Here is a 17,765-nt window from a genome sequence, read left to right on the forward strand (position 1 = left end):
CCCCAACTTGCAGTAAATGAAATGAAAAAGGAAAAATTATTAATCTGAAGATCCACAATCTAGAAAAGGAACTGTTGCTCCTCTGAGGGACAATGTCTCAATGATGTCACTGGGAAGTCCAGATTTCCGACACACTGGTAAAAACCAATTGTTGGGAGACAGGTCCCAACAGGTCTGAGTTTAGGGGAGTTAAGTCTATGCCAATGGCCGAGAAGGAGAAGAGAACATAGATGAATTTGAGTTTTTCCATACCACAGGCGTTTGTGCCAAGGTGGCTATGTGTGCCAACATCAGGGAATCCCTCCTCTTGGGAGCCAAGAGGAAGTCTCTCAAAACTAGCAGGGGAAGGTGTTTTCCCCCCCAGCAATCCATCTTTGGAGACATTCTACTAGTGATGTATGCTCCTTCCCCTGAAAACAATAATGAAGTATTCTGTGTGCTAACAAACTTGATAAAAAAATAGTATTTCAAACTGTACAGTCACCAGAAGTACACAGTTATCAAAAATGCACACACTTCACTTGGCATCTCTAGCGTCTTCAGTTTTCTGTGCCTGGTCTCTTTTGGCATCTCCATTTTCTGCAGGGTTATTCCCATCCTTGCCAGCGTTGCCTTTTCCCTTTTTCCCTTTGGGTACCTTCTTCTCCCTTCTTTGCAGCGCTTGGGCTGCTGGATTTGGAGGAGCAGGTTTAGCAGACAACCTTGCTGATCTTCTCTGTGGTTCAGACTTTCTCTTGGGCATGGTGGCGATGGTGGTGGCACGCAGGCGCTGGACGCGGGGATGCAGCGGCAAGCGGCTTTAGTTGGTCCGGGGTCGTTCTCGCCTTTTCTTCACACTACTCCTGTTCCTTTCTTTTCTGCTTCACTAAGATAAAGATAACTAATGATATTGCTTAAATAAAATGGTAAGAAAAAATTATATAACAGTCAAGTCACTATCAGTTCTGAATGTTTTTAAAATTTGATTATTTCATAGTATTGCTATTATATTCACATGGCTCAAAAATTAAAAGTATATAATAGTTAATTCTCATTATTTGCACTAGTCATGGTCTAGAAAATAACCATGAACACTGAATTAGCAAATACTGAACTATTACTTCAAGGAATAATACAGGGATAGATTCTCATGGGCTTCTGGTCACCACATTTTCATCAACTGAATCAGTATCCAACCTTATTTTGTGTGTGTTTCTATTTAAAAACAATATATTTAACATGTATTGTTGATTCATTAATATTGAATTCACAGTCAAATGCTCTATAACTCATGCCTAAACTAACCTTATCTAACACGTGTTTTCTCTGTAAGGCACATCACAACCTCCTTACAGTTAAGAAAATTACACAGCACAAAACTATTTTAAACAGCAAAATATCACACACATACACAAACACACACACATGATGCACGAAGCACAAAAATACAAAATGTGTGGCACTAACTGGCACTCAGAAAAGATGCTTGTTTACAGTAAGAGATGAAACAAGAAGGGCAGAGTATAATCATGTTAAACCTTATTGTGTGAGATTCATGTAGTTAGACTCAATTTTTTCTGCTGTTCTGAACATGTCTGTAAGTGATGAAAAAGTCATTGAATTTATTACTAATTTGGGGTTTATAAATAAATTTAATAAGTGGGTAAATTCACAAATATGAGATTTGTGAATAATATGGATTGTCTGTGTCTCTGTGTGTGGGGGTATGCATAAAAGAGAGTGAAAACTCTGGGGCTGGGATTGTGGCTCAGTGGTAAAGTGCTCACCTAGCATGTGTGAGGCACTGGGTTTGAGTCTCAGCACTACATACAATATAAATAAAGATATCTTGTCCACCTACAACTAAAAATATTAAAAAAAAAAAGAAAAGAAAGTGAAAGATCTCTATCCCACTACTTTCCCTTATAGGCTCAGATCCCTACGCCTTAGAAGTAACCACTGCTATTAGTTTTTCTATAGATTTCTAGAATTTCTTACGTGTATTCAACCAAATTTTAACATGTTACATTTTTTAAAAAATATTTTTTAATTGTAGATAGATGCAATACCTTTATTATATTTGTTTTATTTTTATATGTTGCCGGGATCAAACCCAGTGCTTCACGCATGCCAGGTAAGTACTCTACCACTAACTGAGCCACAACCCTGGGCCTTAACATGTCATATTTAAACACTAATTTCAAATAGTAAATGAGGAGGTGATCCATAATTAATAGATGTATGTGCACCTTGCCAGTGCTTGTATAAAACAACCAAGAATTTACTGATTTCTATACAGTAGAAATGTTATGTTCAATACAGTGCCTAGAAGTCATTAAAGAACTCAGAGGCACATTCAACATGGTACTATAATTAAAACTATGCATAATGGACAGTTGTTTATTGCATGATGTATAAGCATATTATAACTTTATTGTACGATGTCCCATTCTGTTAACCAATATTTTTAAAATCAGTAATCTTTTCAAATCAACAATAATTCTTTTGGCTGTTTCTTCTGGAATTCGTCTTCAGGTTTCATATATATACATAAATATATATATATATATATATATATATATAAACTTTTTTTATTGTAAAAAATGGGATACATGTTGTTTCTCTGTACATGGCGTATATAAACATTTTTTGACTCTTGGTTTTATATAGTATGTATAGACTTACTCTATGATAACTGAAGTTTCAGATATCTTGCACTAATACTACCCATTTCTACACTCTCATCCTCAAAAATAGTTAATGATATAGAAATCAGTAGATAGTGATTGTATTGTTATGATTCTGTGAATGATGTCTGAAATGTTTTTCCTTTTTTCTATAGTTATTAATGAAAACTATAAATTTAATACGCAGCACTATATCTTAAATTTAATATGACATCTTTAGATGGTGTAGTGGCCCCCTCTGCTAACATCAAAGTTTGTTGTGATCTTGGGAAATCAAATTTGCCTGAATCTGTTTTATCATTTTTAAAAGAGGTTTAATTCCTAGCAGGGGTAGGGTAGAAGAAAAGAGGAGTAAAAGAAGTAAGGAAGGCAGGTAGGAAGGGAAAAAAAGGAACAAAGGAAAGAGGAAAAGAATAAATTAGGGGCTGGGGTTTTAGCTCAGTGGTAGAATTCTTGCCTAGCATGTGTGAGGCATGGGGTTGGATTCTCAGCACCACATATAAATAAATAAATAAAATAAAGGTCCATCAACAACTAAAAAAATAATAATAAATAAAAATTAAAAAAAGAATAAATTAGGACAATACCAGTGTCTTCCTCACAAGGCTCTTGTAACAAGCAAGGTTAAGAATAGGATAGTGACCATTAAAACTTTTCGTAAACTTTAAATGTGAAAAAAATGCTGGGCATAGTGGTAATCCCTCAAGAGGCTGTGATAGAATGACTCAAATTCAAAGTCAGCCTCATCAATTTAGCGAGGCCCTAAGCAACTCAAAACAAAAAATAAAAATGGACTGGAGATGTGGCTCAGTGGTTAAGCACCCCTGGATTCAATCCCTGGTACCAAATACATAAATATGAGAGAAATATAATGCAAAATAATTATTTGACCAAGGTCTTCACTACTTTTGATCCTGAAAATAGGATTCTAGTCTTCTTTTCCTAATTAAATGACTATGTACAAATCTTTTCATGTTTGAGGTGCTCACTTCCTCCATAATGAAGACATCAAAATTTATGAAAAATCATGATGTTTATAATACCAACACAATTTATTTGGATATGTAGCAATTTGAAAGTAAGTAGCTTGTACTACTGGAAAGTCTCCAATTACCTGTTCTGACTTTATTTTGTTTCTAAATGAGACACAGATTATGTCAAATGCTATCCATCGTCCTCAGAGTTATAACACGGTAGAAATAATCTAAGTAAGGCAATTGTTTTCCTGAAGACACAAGAAACCGGAAGGTGGAAATGCAATCTGATAACAAAATCAACTCAGAAAACAATCAGAAATGGAGAGGATGAATTAAACCGTAGCTTAAACGGGATCACTTTGACCACTGCATTAAAGCTATGTATATTGGGTAGGCTTTGCACTTGCAATTAGTTAATCTCACCATACTGGTCCCTGGAATTTAGCTGATGAGACTGAGGTTTGGCGCGGTAGACTTCTGGCTTGCCGAGCTCCCAGAACGCCTTGCGCAACTCTTGGCGGGAAAGGTGACCTCTCTCCGGAGTTTTTGACCCGGCTGGGGGCGACCGTTGAAGGAAAGCGCATGCGCATGGGTCAAAGCGCATGCCGCTTGGTGAAGTTCTGGTCGCCGGCGCCCTACCCTCAGACGTTACGTAATATATATATATATATGTATATATGTTTGTTCTTGGTTTTGTTTTTACCTTTTAATCCTTTTTTCCTGTCGCCTTCTGCCTACTTTTAAGTTTCTTGAGGTTTTAATGGCGAAATACTTAGGGAAAAAATGTGTACCTGCTAATTTTTCAGAGGCTGTTCCTAAAATAGTGTGAACGCTGGTGGCTGAACTCCACGCTTAATTAGCATAAATTTTAACTTTTCTAGTAAATAGACCCTTCTGTGAAGTTTGGTGATTCTAGTTGAATTGTCTGATAAAGAAAAGTGAAATTGGAACCAAACAAGATTGAAATTTCCATACTTATGCCAGGATTATAATTGAGAAATCAAAATGAGCCATAAAAATCTAGACTATTTTTCTCTTGCTCTTTTATAGCTATTCCTTAGACAATATTTATTTCTAGAGTCCTATTGAAAGAGAGTCACCTATTTCAAATATTTTGAAACTATATATGCATTTTTTAAATTTAAAACTTTAAAGGTTTCCCAGAGAGTTTTTCATTACCTAATACAACTTTAGCAACATCGTCAATGCTTGAATACTGTACAGTGAAGAAAAATCAGAATTTTTGTACCTTCTTAAAATTTTCTAGTTGGTTCGCTGTGGCGCCTGCCTGTCATCCCAGGTGCCCGAAAGGCTGAGGCAGGAAGATCGCAAGCTCAAGGGCAGCCTAGGCAACTTAGTGAGACTCTGTCTCAAAAATAGAAAGTAAAAAGGCTAAATTTTTTTCCTTCTATTTGCCAATCATGACAGTGTATGCCTATAATCCCAGCTACTTGGGAGGCTGAGGCAAAAGGATCATTTCATCCCAGGAGTTCAGAACCATCCTGGGCTACATAGGGAGACACACCTAAAAAAAACAAGCATACAAAAAACACCTAGGTTCTTGGGCTGGGGTGTCACCTGGCAGAGCAAGTGCTTAGCATTCATGAGGTCCTGGTTTCAATACTGAGCACCAAAAAAATTTAAAAAATAAATTATTTTAATAATCCATTTATGTGAGAGTTACTATCAAATGTCTTAAAATGAGGATCTTCTCAAAATCAAAATAGTTGTACAACAATATGAATTTCTACGTTTCCTTTTAAGTTAAGAAATTCTGAAATTTATTCAAATAAAATTCTGACTTAGAATGTAAGAAATAAAAAAAAATTCTGAAGTTAGTTAATATTTGTGTCACAGGGTTGAATTAAAATATTTTGTCAGAAGATGGCCACTGCACAATTGCAGAGGACTTCCATGGTATGAGTTCTTGTATTTCTATGTGTGGGTGTGTGTGTATAAACATAAACACATATGGATTTTATTGTTTCTTAAAATCTTAGCTACTTTATTTTTGAAACAGCTTGAGGGATTAATAATACCAGGAAACCCTGTGTTTTTAGAAGAAATAGGGGTGGGGTTGTGGCTCTGATAGAGCACTCACCTAGCCAGGGTGGGGCCCTGGGTTCAATCCTCAACACCACATAAAAATAAGGTATTTTGTCCACCTACAAATAAAAAAAAAAAAAAGAAGAAATTTACTAAACTTTTCAACTAATGTAGAATTCTGTGAGATATTTGGTGTATTACATTACATTTTGGTTCAAATTTAATTTATATTAGGTATTAATGAATGCTGTTCAACTGCTTTGATGAAATTATTGTTCATAGCAGTCCACTCCTAGAAAATATTCATGACTCAAATATAAAATTGTCATTTTGAGGATGTATTACAGCTAGCATATGTTAAACCTAGTCACTGACTAAAGAGTAAACGTTTCTATCCATGTATTATACATTCACAGTTAACTTGGAAGGAGATTCTTAAGCACTTTTTGCATGTTACCTTCGCATTGTTACTCTAAAGACATCCTCACATTTTATAAACCTTTCCCAATTTTCTCAGGATTACTAAACACTATGGGGAGGAATTCTTTGGGAGAACATCATGTTTATGCAAAATTAGATTACTCTTAAGTGCAAGGAAGCTTTATTTTTAATAAATGTAAATAAGATGTTTTAATTTCCTTTGAATTGTAGAGTGCATTGGTATTTCCCAGTAAGATATCAACTGAGCAGCAGTCTTTGGTATTAGTGAAGAGACTCTTAGCAGTTTCAGTATCCTGCATCACGTATTTGAGAGGAATATTTCCAGAATGTGCTTATGGAACAAGATATCTAGATGGTAATGTAATATTAAGACTTTCTTTAAAAATGTTGACTGAGCCTGTAATCCTAGCAACTTGGGAGGCTGAAGTAAGAGGATTGTAAGTTTGAGGCCCCCATCAGCAGTTCAGCAAGACTCTCAGCAATTTAGTGAGACACTGTCTCAAAGTTAAAAAATAAAATAAATAAAGAGTGGGGAGCTGAGGATATAGCTCAGTTGGTAGAGTGCTTTCCTTGCAAGCACAAGGCCATGGGTTCAATCCCCAGTACCACAAAAAAAAGAAAAAGAAAAAAAAAAGAGTGGGGATGTAGATCAGTGGTAAAGCACCTCTGGGTGCAATCCCCAGTACCAAAAAGAGAAAGAAAAAGATTTTGTTTTGGTTTGTCTTTTTATTTTTTTTAGTTATCAATGGATCTGTGTTTGTTATTTATATGCAGTGCTGAGAATCAAACCCAGTGCCTCACACATGCTAGGCAACCGCTCTGCACTGAGTTACAACCCCAGTCTCCTTGGCTTGCTTTTTAACTAACTTTTTCTTGATCCTAGGGATTAATCCCAGTGCCTTACACATTCTAAGCAAGCACTTTATCACTGAGCTTCAGCCCCAGTCCTTATAACTGTAACTTCTGATTAGAAATTGTGATTTTAGGGAATGGGGCTGTAGCTCAGTGGCAGAGTGCTTGCCTAGCATGTGTGAGGCACTGGGTTCGGTTCTCAGCACCACATAAAAATAAATGAATAACATAAAAGGCATTGTGTCTATCTACAGCTAAAAATATTTTTAAAAAACAAATTGTGATTTTAGTAGAAGTTTTATTGATATAATTCACATATCCAACAATTCACAAATTTAAACTGTATAATTTCTTAATTTTGGTATATTCACCAATGTGCAACTATCACCACAGTCAATATTAGAACATCTTCATCACCCTGAAAAGAAACCCCATACCCATTAAGTCCCTATTGTCTTTCCCTCAGCCTTTCCAGTCATAGGCAACCACCAATCTCCTTTCTGTTTCTATGCATTTACTTATTCTAGACATTCTTATAAGAGGAATCATACAATATATGGTTCTTTGTGAGTGACTTCTTTCACTTAACCTAATGTTTTTGAGGTCCACACATGTTGTAGCATGTGTTAGTACTTTATCCAAGTTCTTGAATAATCTTCCATTATTCAGTGGCTATATAAGTGGTTATTATAAGTGTCTAAACCATATCAGTTGAACATGTGGGTCATTTCCCCTCTTTGGCTGTGATTATATAACACCACATTCATGTTCAGTTTTTTCTTTGAGCAACTAAATGGTTTTTGTTTTGTTTTTGCAGTGCAGGGATGAACATACCTCACACATACTAGGCAATTGCTCTGCCATTGAGCTCCAGCCCCAAACCCTCTAAGTGGGTTTTAAAGAAGTATATTCAATACCTTTGAAAGCACTTACTTGTAAAAATTCTCTTCAGTTTCTCAAGTGTAATTTCACCTGACATTACATTTACAGTGATGAAGTAAATAGATAAAAAATATTTTGGCCAGGCGTAGTGATACAAGTCTGTAATCCCAGCAATTTGGAAGGCTGAGGCAGGAGAATCATAAGTTAAAGGTTAGCCTGGCACTATTTAAGGAAGTAAAAATAACATGTCAGTTTATACTGTAACTCAGTTTATTTCACTGTTTTTGTATTTAGATCTTTGTGTCAAAATTCTGAGAGAAGATAAAAATTGTCCAGGATCTACACAGTTAGTGAAGTGGTAAGTCAAAAAAAAAAAAAAATTCCTCAAGATAGAAAATTCTGATTTTTCTAAATTACATTTTTTTGTACACTGAATACCTTTCACTGTTTAACAAAATTTTAGTGATTCATCTGTTAACACTGGATATCATTTTTCAAAAAATTTTTTGTAGTTGTAGATGAACAGAATGCTTTTATTTTATTTACTTTTATGTGATGCTAAGGATTGAACCCAGTGCCTCATACATGCTAGGCAAGTGCTCTGCCACTGAGCTACAACCCCAGCCCCAACACTGACTATCATTTTTGCAGATCTTTGGATTTATGCATTAAATTTTTCCTTTATTTCATGCCTCAAATGAGTAGGCTTTATTTTTCCATTATTGCTCCTCACAAATAGCTGTCAGATAGTTTATAGTTTCCTTCCATCCCCATCATCATTTTATATTTCTGCCATATTGTTTCTTATGTTATCTTGATTTTTGTTTTTGTTTTGTTTTGTTTTTTCTTTTTGGTACCAAGGATTGAACCCAGGGACTCTTAATAACTGAACCACATCCTCAGCCTTTTATATTTTTTGTTTTGAGACAGGATCTTACTAAATTACTGAGACTGGTCTTGAACTTGCAGTCTTCCTGCCTCCAGCCTCCTGAATCACTAAGATTACAGGCATGTACCAACCCACCCAGCTTCTTATTTTGTTTTAAGCTAGTTGATAAGAAGGGTGCTTTGCTAGGCACATTGACATACACGGCTGATCCCAGCGACTCTAGAGGATTGCAAATTCAAGACCAGCCTCAGCAATTTAGGGAGAACCTGTCTCAAAATAAAAAAAATATAAAGGCCTAGAGATGTAACTTAGTAGCAAAGAGCCCTTGGATTCAATCCTCAATACCAAAAAAAGAGGGAGGAGTACTTTAATAAGAAATTTGGTCATTATCTAGTAATGAGATAACAGAGATTTAAGCAAAGATCTACTATCTGGAAATGCATTTAATCTAAAAATGAATCTTTGACTTTTTTAGGATGCTAGGATGCTATGATGCTTTACAGAAAAAATATGTAAGTCTTTCAGTATAACTTTTATTTCTATACTTTATATTCTACAAATTTAATAGGAATTGACATGTAGTGAAACAAATTAACTTGGGCATAGGCCAGTTAGAGTTACTAAAAAGTTTGAACTTTTGAATATTTTAAAGCCTAATCTTCAACTTATTTAAGTCTAATGCAATTAAGACTAAACAAATTTTACCAAGCTAGTTTTTGTTAATTAATATTCATTGGTACTAATAGCACAAACTAACTTTAAAAGATTAATGAACTAATAGTTCATTTATTAGTTTCACATGCATTTTACAATCTTTTTTTACACTAATATAATAAACGTTATGGGGTACAACTTAAGAACAGACTGATCACCACTGAGAAGTCCAAATTTGAGAGTCTTTATTAAGCCAGCCGACTGACTGTCTCACACAATGCCCCAAAAAAATGGCTATTGGGAGAATAGCTCCAACCATAGGATTGTAGGGGTTCTTATACCAAAAATCACATCAATCATAAGTGTCTGTTGCTATGATTCAAAATTACAAACTAACATCATGAGATCAACAGAGGGAGAAGTGGGTCAAAATGAACCTTACCTAGGTACAAACTAAAGAATGGTTGCTAACATCCACACAGTCACTGGTCACATGGTACATTGTTTAGGAGCAATAGGAATCAAAAAAGAGCAATTCTTCTTTACATAGGAATTGTCTTTCTGTATTGTTTAAACATGTCACACTAAGCGAATGATATCGCTAATAAGTGGATGATGACACATAATGGGGGGTGGGAGGGGTTAGTGTTAGGGTTAGAGTTAGGGTTAGGGAGGGGGGCAAGAATGGAGGAAGGAAGGACTGTATAGAGGGAAAAGAGGGGTGGGAGGGGTGGGGGGGAAGGGGAAAAAAAATAACAGAATGAATCAAACAACATTACCCTATGTAAATTTATGATTACACAAATGGTATGCCTTTACGCCATGTACAAACAGAGAAACAACATGTATTCCATTTGTTTACAATAATAAAAAAAAAACAAACAAACATGTCACACTAAGTAACTGATGATTGGGGGGGGGTGTCCCCATGGGAGAAGCTAAGCAATTGTTGATGGGTACAGAGGTGGGGTGTTCCCATGGAAGAAGCTTATTTCCTACATAACATGGAGTCTCAGAGCAAAATGGAGTTTGTCTGGCCTATAACATTCTCATGGAGCCCGATCTGTCAACCCATCACAATAAATTATTTCTTTTTTTAATTTTTATTTTTACAGACTGCATTTTGATTAATTGTACACAAATGGGGTATAACTTTTCATTTGTATGGTTCTACACAATGTAGATTCACATCATTCATGTAATCATAAATATATATAGGGTAATAATGTCTATCTCATTCTACTATCTTTCCTTCCTCCACTCCCTCCCACCCCATTTTCCTCTACACCATCCAAAGTTCCTTCATTCTTCTCTCCCTACCCCCCTCATCCCCCCTCGTTATGTATCATCATCCACTTATCAGAGAAAACATTCAGCCTTTGGTTTTTTTGGCTTGGCCTATTTCACTTAGCATGATATTCTCCAACTCCATCCATTTACCAGAAAATGCCATAATTTTATTCTTCTTTATGGCTGAGTAATAGTCCATTGTGTATATATACCACAGTTTCTTTATCCATTCATCAGTTGAAGGGCATCTTGGTTGGTTCCACAATTTAGCTATTGTGAATTGAGCAGCTATGAGCATTGATGTGGCTGTGTCACTATGGTATGCTGGTTTTAAGTCCTTTCGCTATAACCCAAAGAGTGGGCTAGCTGGGTCAAATGGTGGGCCCATTCCAAGTTTTTTGAGGAATCTCCATACTGCTTTCCAGAGTAGCTATACCTATTTGCAACTCCACCAGCAACGTATGAGTGTGCCTTTTTCCCCACATCCATGCCAACACTTATTATTGCTTGTGTTCTTGATAATAGCCATTCTATTTGGAGTTAGATGAAATTGGAGGGTGGTGTTAATTTGCATTTCTCTAATTACTAGGGATGATGAGCACTTTTTCATATATTTGTTGATCACCAGTGTATCTTCTGTGAAGTGTCTGCCCATTTCCTTAGCCCATTTATTGATTGGGTTCTTTGTATTTTGGGTGTAAAGTTTTTTAAGTTCTTTATAAACTTTGGAGATGAGTGCTCTGTCTGAAGTGTGTGTGGAAAAGATTTTCTCCCACTCTGTAGGCTCTCTTTTCACATTATTGATTTTTCCTTTGCTGAGAAAAAGCTTTTTAGTTTGAATCTATCTCATTTATTGATTCTTGCTTTTATTTCTTGCGCTTTGGGGGTCTTGTTAAGGAAGTCTGGTCCTAAGTCAGTGTGATGAAGATTCGGGCCTACTGTTTCTTCTGTTTGGTGAAGGGTCTCAGGTCTAATTCCTAGATCCTTGATCCATTTTGAATTGAGTTTTGTACAGGGTGAGAGATAGGGGTTAAATTTCATTTTACTGCATAAGGATTTCCAGTTTTACCAGCACCATTTGTTGAAGAGGCTATCTTTTCTCCATTGTATGTTTTTGGAACCTTTGTGTAGTATGAGATAACTGTACTTATGTGGACATGTCTCTGTATCTTCTGTTCTGTACCATTGATCTACCTGTCTATTTTGGTGCCAATACCATGCTGTTTTTGTTACTATTGCTCTATAGTAGAGTGTAAGGTCTGGTATTGTGATACCTTCTGCATCACTCTTCGTACCCAGGATTGCATTGGATATTCTGGGTCTTTTGTTCTTCCAGATGAATTTCATGATTGCTTTTTCTGTTTCTATGAGAAATGTCATAGGGATTTTAATTGGAATTGCATTAAATCTGTATAATGCCTTTGGAAGTATGGCCATTTTGATAATATTAATTCTGCCTATCCAAGAACATGGGAGATCTTCCCATCTTCTAGGGTCTTCTTCAATTTCTTTCTTTAATGTTTTGTAGTTTTCATTGTAGAGATCTTTCACCTCTTTGGTTAGATTGATTCCCAAGTATTTTTTTTTTAGGCTATTGTGAATGGAGTTGTTTTCCTCATTTCCCTTTCAGATGATTCATCACTTACGAATAAAAATGCTTTCGATTTATGCATGTTGATTTTATGTCCTGCTATTATGCTGAATTCATTTATTAGGTCTAGAAGTTTTCTGGTGTAGTGTTTTGGATCCTTGATCCATTTTGAGTTGAGTTTTTACTGCATATGGATTTCCAGTTTTCCCAGCATCATTTGTTGAATCATGTCATAGGCAAATAGTGACAGCTTGAGTTCTTCTTTTCCTATTTGTATCCCTTTAATCTCTTTGGTCTAATTGCTCTGACTAGTATTTCAAGAACAAGTTTGAATAGAATTGGTGAAAGAGGGCATCCCTGCCTTGTTCCAGTTTTTAAAGGGAATACTTTCAGTTTTTCTCCATTATGAATGATGTTGGCTGTGGGCTTAGCATAAATAGCCTTTACAATGTTGAGGTATGTTCCTACTATCCCTATTTTTTCTAGTGTTTTGAGCATGAAGGGGTATTGTATTTTGTCAAATGTTTTCTCTGCATCTATTGAAATAATCATATAATTCTTAACCTTAAGTATATTGATGTGATGAATTACATTTATCGATTTACGGATGTTGAATCAACCTTGCATCCCCAGGATGATCCCCATTTGATAGTGGTGCACTATCTTCTTAATATGCTTTTGTATGCGATTTGCCAGAATTTTGTTAAGGATCTTGCGTCTATATTCATCAGAGATATTGGTCTAAAGTTTTCTTTCCTTGATGTGTCTTTGTCTGGTTTTGGTATCAGAGTGATACTAGCTTCACAGAATGAATTTGGAAGGGTTCCCTCCTTTTCTAGTTCATGAAATACTTTGAGGAGTATTGATGTAAGTTCTTCTTTGAAGGTCTTGTAGAACTCATCTGAGAAACCATCTGGTCCCAGGCTTTTCTTGGTTGGTAGGATTTTGATGGCTTCTTCTATTTCATTGCTTGGAATTGATCTGTTTAAATTGTGTATGTCCTCCTGGTTCAGTTTGGGAGGATCATATGTCTCTAGAAATTTGTCGATGTCTTCAATATTTTCTGTTTTGTTGGAGTATAGATTTTTAAAGTAGCTTCTAATTATGTATTTCTGTGGTGTCCATTGTGATATTTCTTTTTCATCATGAATTTTAGAATTTGAGTTTCATCTTTCCTTCTCTTTGTTAGTGTGGCTAAGGGTTTATCTATTTTGTTTACTTTTTTAAAGAACCAGCTTTTTATTTTGTCAATTTTTTTAATTGTTTCTTTTGTTTCAATTTCATTGATTTCAGCTCTGATTTTAATTATTTTCTGTCTTCTACTACTTTTAGTGTTGTTCTGTTCTTTTTCTAGAGCTTTGAGATGTAATGTTAAGGTCATTTAGTTGTTGACTTTTTATTCTTTTCTCGAATGCACTCCATGCAATGAATTTTCCTCTTAGTACTGCTTTCATAGTGTCCTAGAAATTTTGATATGTTGTATTGTCATTCTCATTTACCTCTAAGAATTTTTTTTATCTCCTCCTTGAAGTTTCCTGTTATCCATGTTTCATTCAGTAGCATATTATTTAGTCTCCAATTGTTGGAGTAGTTTCTGTTTTTTATTTTGTCATTGATTTCTAATTTCATTCCTCTATGATCTGATAGAACACAAGGTAGTATCTCTTTTTTTGCATTTACTAAGGGCTGCTTTGTGGCATAACATATGGTGTTTTTTAGAGAAGGATCCATGTGCTGCTGAGAAGAAAGTGTATTCACTCATTGATGAATGGAATATTCTACATATGTCTATTAAGTCTAAGTTATTGATTGTTATTGAATTCTATGACTTCTTTGTTTAGTTTTTGTTTGGGCCTGGAACAATATAGTTCCAACTCTGAAAAAACATGGTTGCCAATCAAGAATCTATCCAGTGGTGACTGCAGTGTGTTAAAGTTACCCAGAATTATTGTGTTGTGTTCTTTTTGATTCCTGGAATTGAGAAGGATTTGTTTGATGTACATGAATGTGCTGTTGTTTGGAGCATAAATATTTATGATCATTATGTCTTCCTGATTTATGGTTCCCTTAAGCAATATGAAATGTCTTTATCCTTTCTGACTAACTTTGGCTTGAAATCCACTTTATCTGATATAAGGATGGAAACCCCTGCTTTTTTACTGAGTCCATGTGCGTGGTAGGTTTCTTCCCATTCTGTCACCTTTAGTCTGTGGCTGTCTTTTTCTATGAGATGAATCTCTTGAAGGCAGCATATTGTTGGGGCTTGCATTTTAATCCAGTGTGCCAGTCTGTGTCTTTTGATTGATGAGTTTAGGCCATTAATATTCAGGGTTGGACATTGGCAGTCATGGTGGCTTGGTGTGTTAGGCCAGTGCAGCACAATCTCCTGGCTTTGGCATTCTCTCTCAGGCCCTCTCCTTGGTTGTTGTGCACAGCTACAAAACAAAAGAACAATGACCAACGCCTGGAAGAGGACATACGTCACAATGAGCAGAAGACAGAGCCTCCCTCTGTAGACAAGAACCTTCTAGAAGAGAAGGTCAGGTTGGAAGAGCAGCTGAGAGACACCATGAAAAAATATAAACGAGCTTTGGCAGATACTGAGAACTTGAGGCAGAGGAGCCAAAAACTAGTGGAAGAGGCAAAATTATATGGCATCCAAGGCTTTTGCAAGGACTTACTGGGGGTTGCAGACATTCTGGAGAAGGTAACACAGAGTGTTCCGAAAGAAGAAATTAAAGATGGCAACCCTCACCTGAAAAGCCCATACAAGAGGCTGCTACTGACCAAGGTGCAAATTCAGAAGGTGTTCCCAAAGCACAGCTTGCTCAAGCTGGACCCCCTTGGAGCCAAGTTTGACCCTTATGAACATGAGGCACTGTTCCACATACCAGTAGAGGGCAGGGAGCCAGGTACAGTGGCTCTGGTTAGCAAAGTGGGGTACAGGCTGCACAGGCACACCCTCAGACCTGCCCTGGTGGGGGTGGTGAAGGAAGCATAGTTGCCTCTCTCAGGGTCTTTGGTTTTTAAGTCACTTGCTATAACTCTTGAAAGACCTGTCTGTCTTTTCTCATCTGGGAGTCCAGCCTTGATGGAAAGCTTAAGTGGCAACACAGAATCAAGCTGGTTGCACAGTTGCATTCAGGATCTCTGGTTCAGGAATCTGGTTTTTTAGTACCACGCGTTTAGTAGCTCCATATTCTTCCAGAAGAGGGCAGAAAGGACCTCTAGAGTATAGTGAATAACACTGTATCTGCTCAAATCCCTGATTGCAAAGTACTTGAAACAAAAGGTCTTCAGGAACTGTCTGGCTGCCTGGTCGCCCATCTGTGCCATTGTCTGCGGTTCACTACAGCACTGAGTCCTGGCACACTTGGCTGCTGCTGGGTTCACTCTGTGAAGAAAAGGCTGGAACAGAAAACATGTTTCTTGATTAAAAAAAAAAAAAAAATTTGATGCCTACTTTTGAGAACATACAAGTTCATTTATAATTAGCATCTAGATGCTAGGAGGTCAACATTGGCTTTTCTGTGGAGATGAGAAGTGAGCATGTGAATTTGAACATTCTCACCACCTTATTTTGTCAAATGAATTTGACAAAATAAATTTGTCAAAATGAATTTGACAAAATAAATTCCCTTTTCCCTGTTTAAAAAAAATTCAGGGTTATTATTGAGATATGATTTGTATTCCCAGTCATTTGGGCTTATCTTTGGGTTTTAACTTGACTTGTTTTCTCCTTTGATTGGTTTTTCCTTTATAGTTCCTCTCTTTGCTGACCTACATTGTTGTTTTTCATTTCCTTCTCATGGAATATTTTGCTGAGAATGTTATGTAGTGCAGGCTTTCTGTTTGTAAATTCTTTTAACTTTTGTTTATCATGGAAGAATTTTATTTCATCTTCAAATTGGATTCTTGGTTGGCAACCATGTTCTTTCAGAGCTTGAAATATGTTGTTCCAAGTCCTTCTAACTTTTAGGGTCTGGACTGAGAAAATCTGCTGACATCGGTTAACGGTTTCCCCCATGTGTAATCTGATGCTTTTCTTTCACAGCCTTCAAAATCCTATCTTTATTTTGTATGTTAGGCATTTTCGTTATAATGTGCCTTGGTGTGGATCTGTTGTAATTTTGTGCATTTGATATTCTGTAAGCCTCTTGTATTTTATTTTCCATTTTATTCTTCAGGTTTGGAAAATTTTCTGATATTATTTCATTGAATAGGTCGTTCATTCCTTTGGTTTGTATCTCCGTGCCTTCCTCAATCCTGATAATTCTTAAATTTGGTCTTTTCATGATGTCCCATAGTTCTTGGAGGTTTTGTTCATGATTTCTTACCATCTTCTCTGTTTGGTCAACTTTATTTTCAAGATTAAATTTTTTTTTTTTTTTTTTTGCGGTGCTGGGGATTGAACCCAGGGCCTTATGCTTGCAAGGCAAGCACTCTACCAACTGAGCTATATCCCCAGCCCAAGATTAAATATTTTGTCCTCATTGTCTGAGGTTCTGTCTTCCAAGTAATCTTGTCTGTTGGTGATGTTTTCCATTGGGTTTTTTATTTGGTTTATTGTTTCCTTCATTTCAAGGATTTCTGTTTGGTTTCTTTTGAGAATCTCTATCTCTTTGTTGAAATGATCTTTTGCTTCCTGCAGTTGCTCTTTCACCTGCTTATTGGAGTGATCATTCATTGCCTGCATTTGCTCTCTTATCTCATCCTTTACTTCAAAAATCATTTTAATTATGTGTATTCTGAACTCCTTTTCTGACATTTCTTCCTCCATGCTGTCACTGGATTCTATTAATATAGAATCTAGGTTTGTTTGGAACATTTTCTTCCCCTGTTTTTTCATGTTGTTCACGTATCTTCCCCTCTAGCAGTTCAGATCTTGGGTATTGCGTTTTACCCCCTATAGGCTTATAGTGACCCTACAGGTTTCCAAAACCTCTTCTTTAAAGGGGAGATCGATATTAGCCTCACCCAGTACAGACCAAATAGCCCCTATGAAGATGTTAACAATATTGTCATAATAAACAGAGAGGATGAGTTCAATTATTAACTACAGTATAAGAAATAGATTTGCAATAAGGTCTGCAGTTTCTAATGGAGTACAAAGAGGATGGGGAGGGGTGAGGATGTAGCTGTTAATGGGATAAGAAAAGAGTATACGGAAGTTCTAGATCATAGAAAGAGTGGAAGTGTAATCAAAAGAAGTTGGTTGTTAGCATGAGAAAAGGAGAAAGAGACTCTTAGGAAACAGGTAAACAGAAGGAAAATAGAGCAAAAAAAATAAAGAAATAAAAACTTAAAATTTTTCAAAAAAGAGAAAAAAAAAATCTACACTGTAACAGTCATGTACTATTCAGATGTCCCAGTCTTCAGTAGCCTGATGCATGAGAGGTACCTGACAATGAGCTTCCAGTCTCCAGCAGGCATCTCAGGATGGGATTTGCCCCACCTAAAGATGGGAGCTTTCACTT

General features: G+C 36.3%; 2 protein-coding genes across 2 annotated transcripts in view; both read left to right on the plus strand.

Moving 5' to 3' along the window:
• Positions 1-4,238: 4,238 nt before the first annotated feature.
• Positions 4,239-17,765, plus strand: part of Hormad1 (HORMA domain containing 1) — a 29,545-nt gene continuing 16,018 nt past the window's right edge. Inside the window, exons 1-5 of the mRNA XM_047517885.1 lie at positions 4,239-4,295; positions 5,501-5,560; positions 6,341-6,485; positions 8,159-8,222; positions 9,229-9,265. Coding sequence (XP_047373841.1) covers positions 5,528-5,560; positions 6,341-6,485; positions 8,159-8,222; positions 9,229-9,265 — 279 coding nt within the window. The 5' untranslated portion in view covers positions 4,239-4,295; positions 5,501-5,527. The remainder of the gene's footprint in view (positions 4,296-5,500; positions 5,561-6,340; positions 6,486-8,158; positions 8,223-9,228; positions 9,266-17,765) is intronic.
• Positions 14,636-15,289, plus strand: LOC124959428 (grpE protein homolog 1, mitochondrial-like). The gene has a single exon (XM_047517895.1). It carries the CDS (start codon positions 14,636-14,638, stop codon positions 15,287-15,289), a length of 654 nt encoding a protein of 217 aa, XP_047373851.1.

This window comes from Sciurus carolinensis, chromosome 1 (assembly GCF_902686445.1).
Source record: "Sciurus carolinensis chromosome 1, mSciCar1.2, whole genome shotgun sequence".
NCBI classification, from domain to species: domain Eukaryota; kingdom Metazoa; phylum Chordata; class Mammalia; order Rodentia; family Sciuridae; genus Sciurus; species Sciurus carolinensis.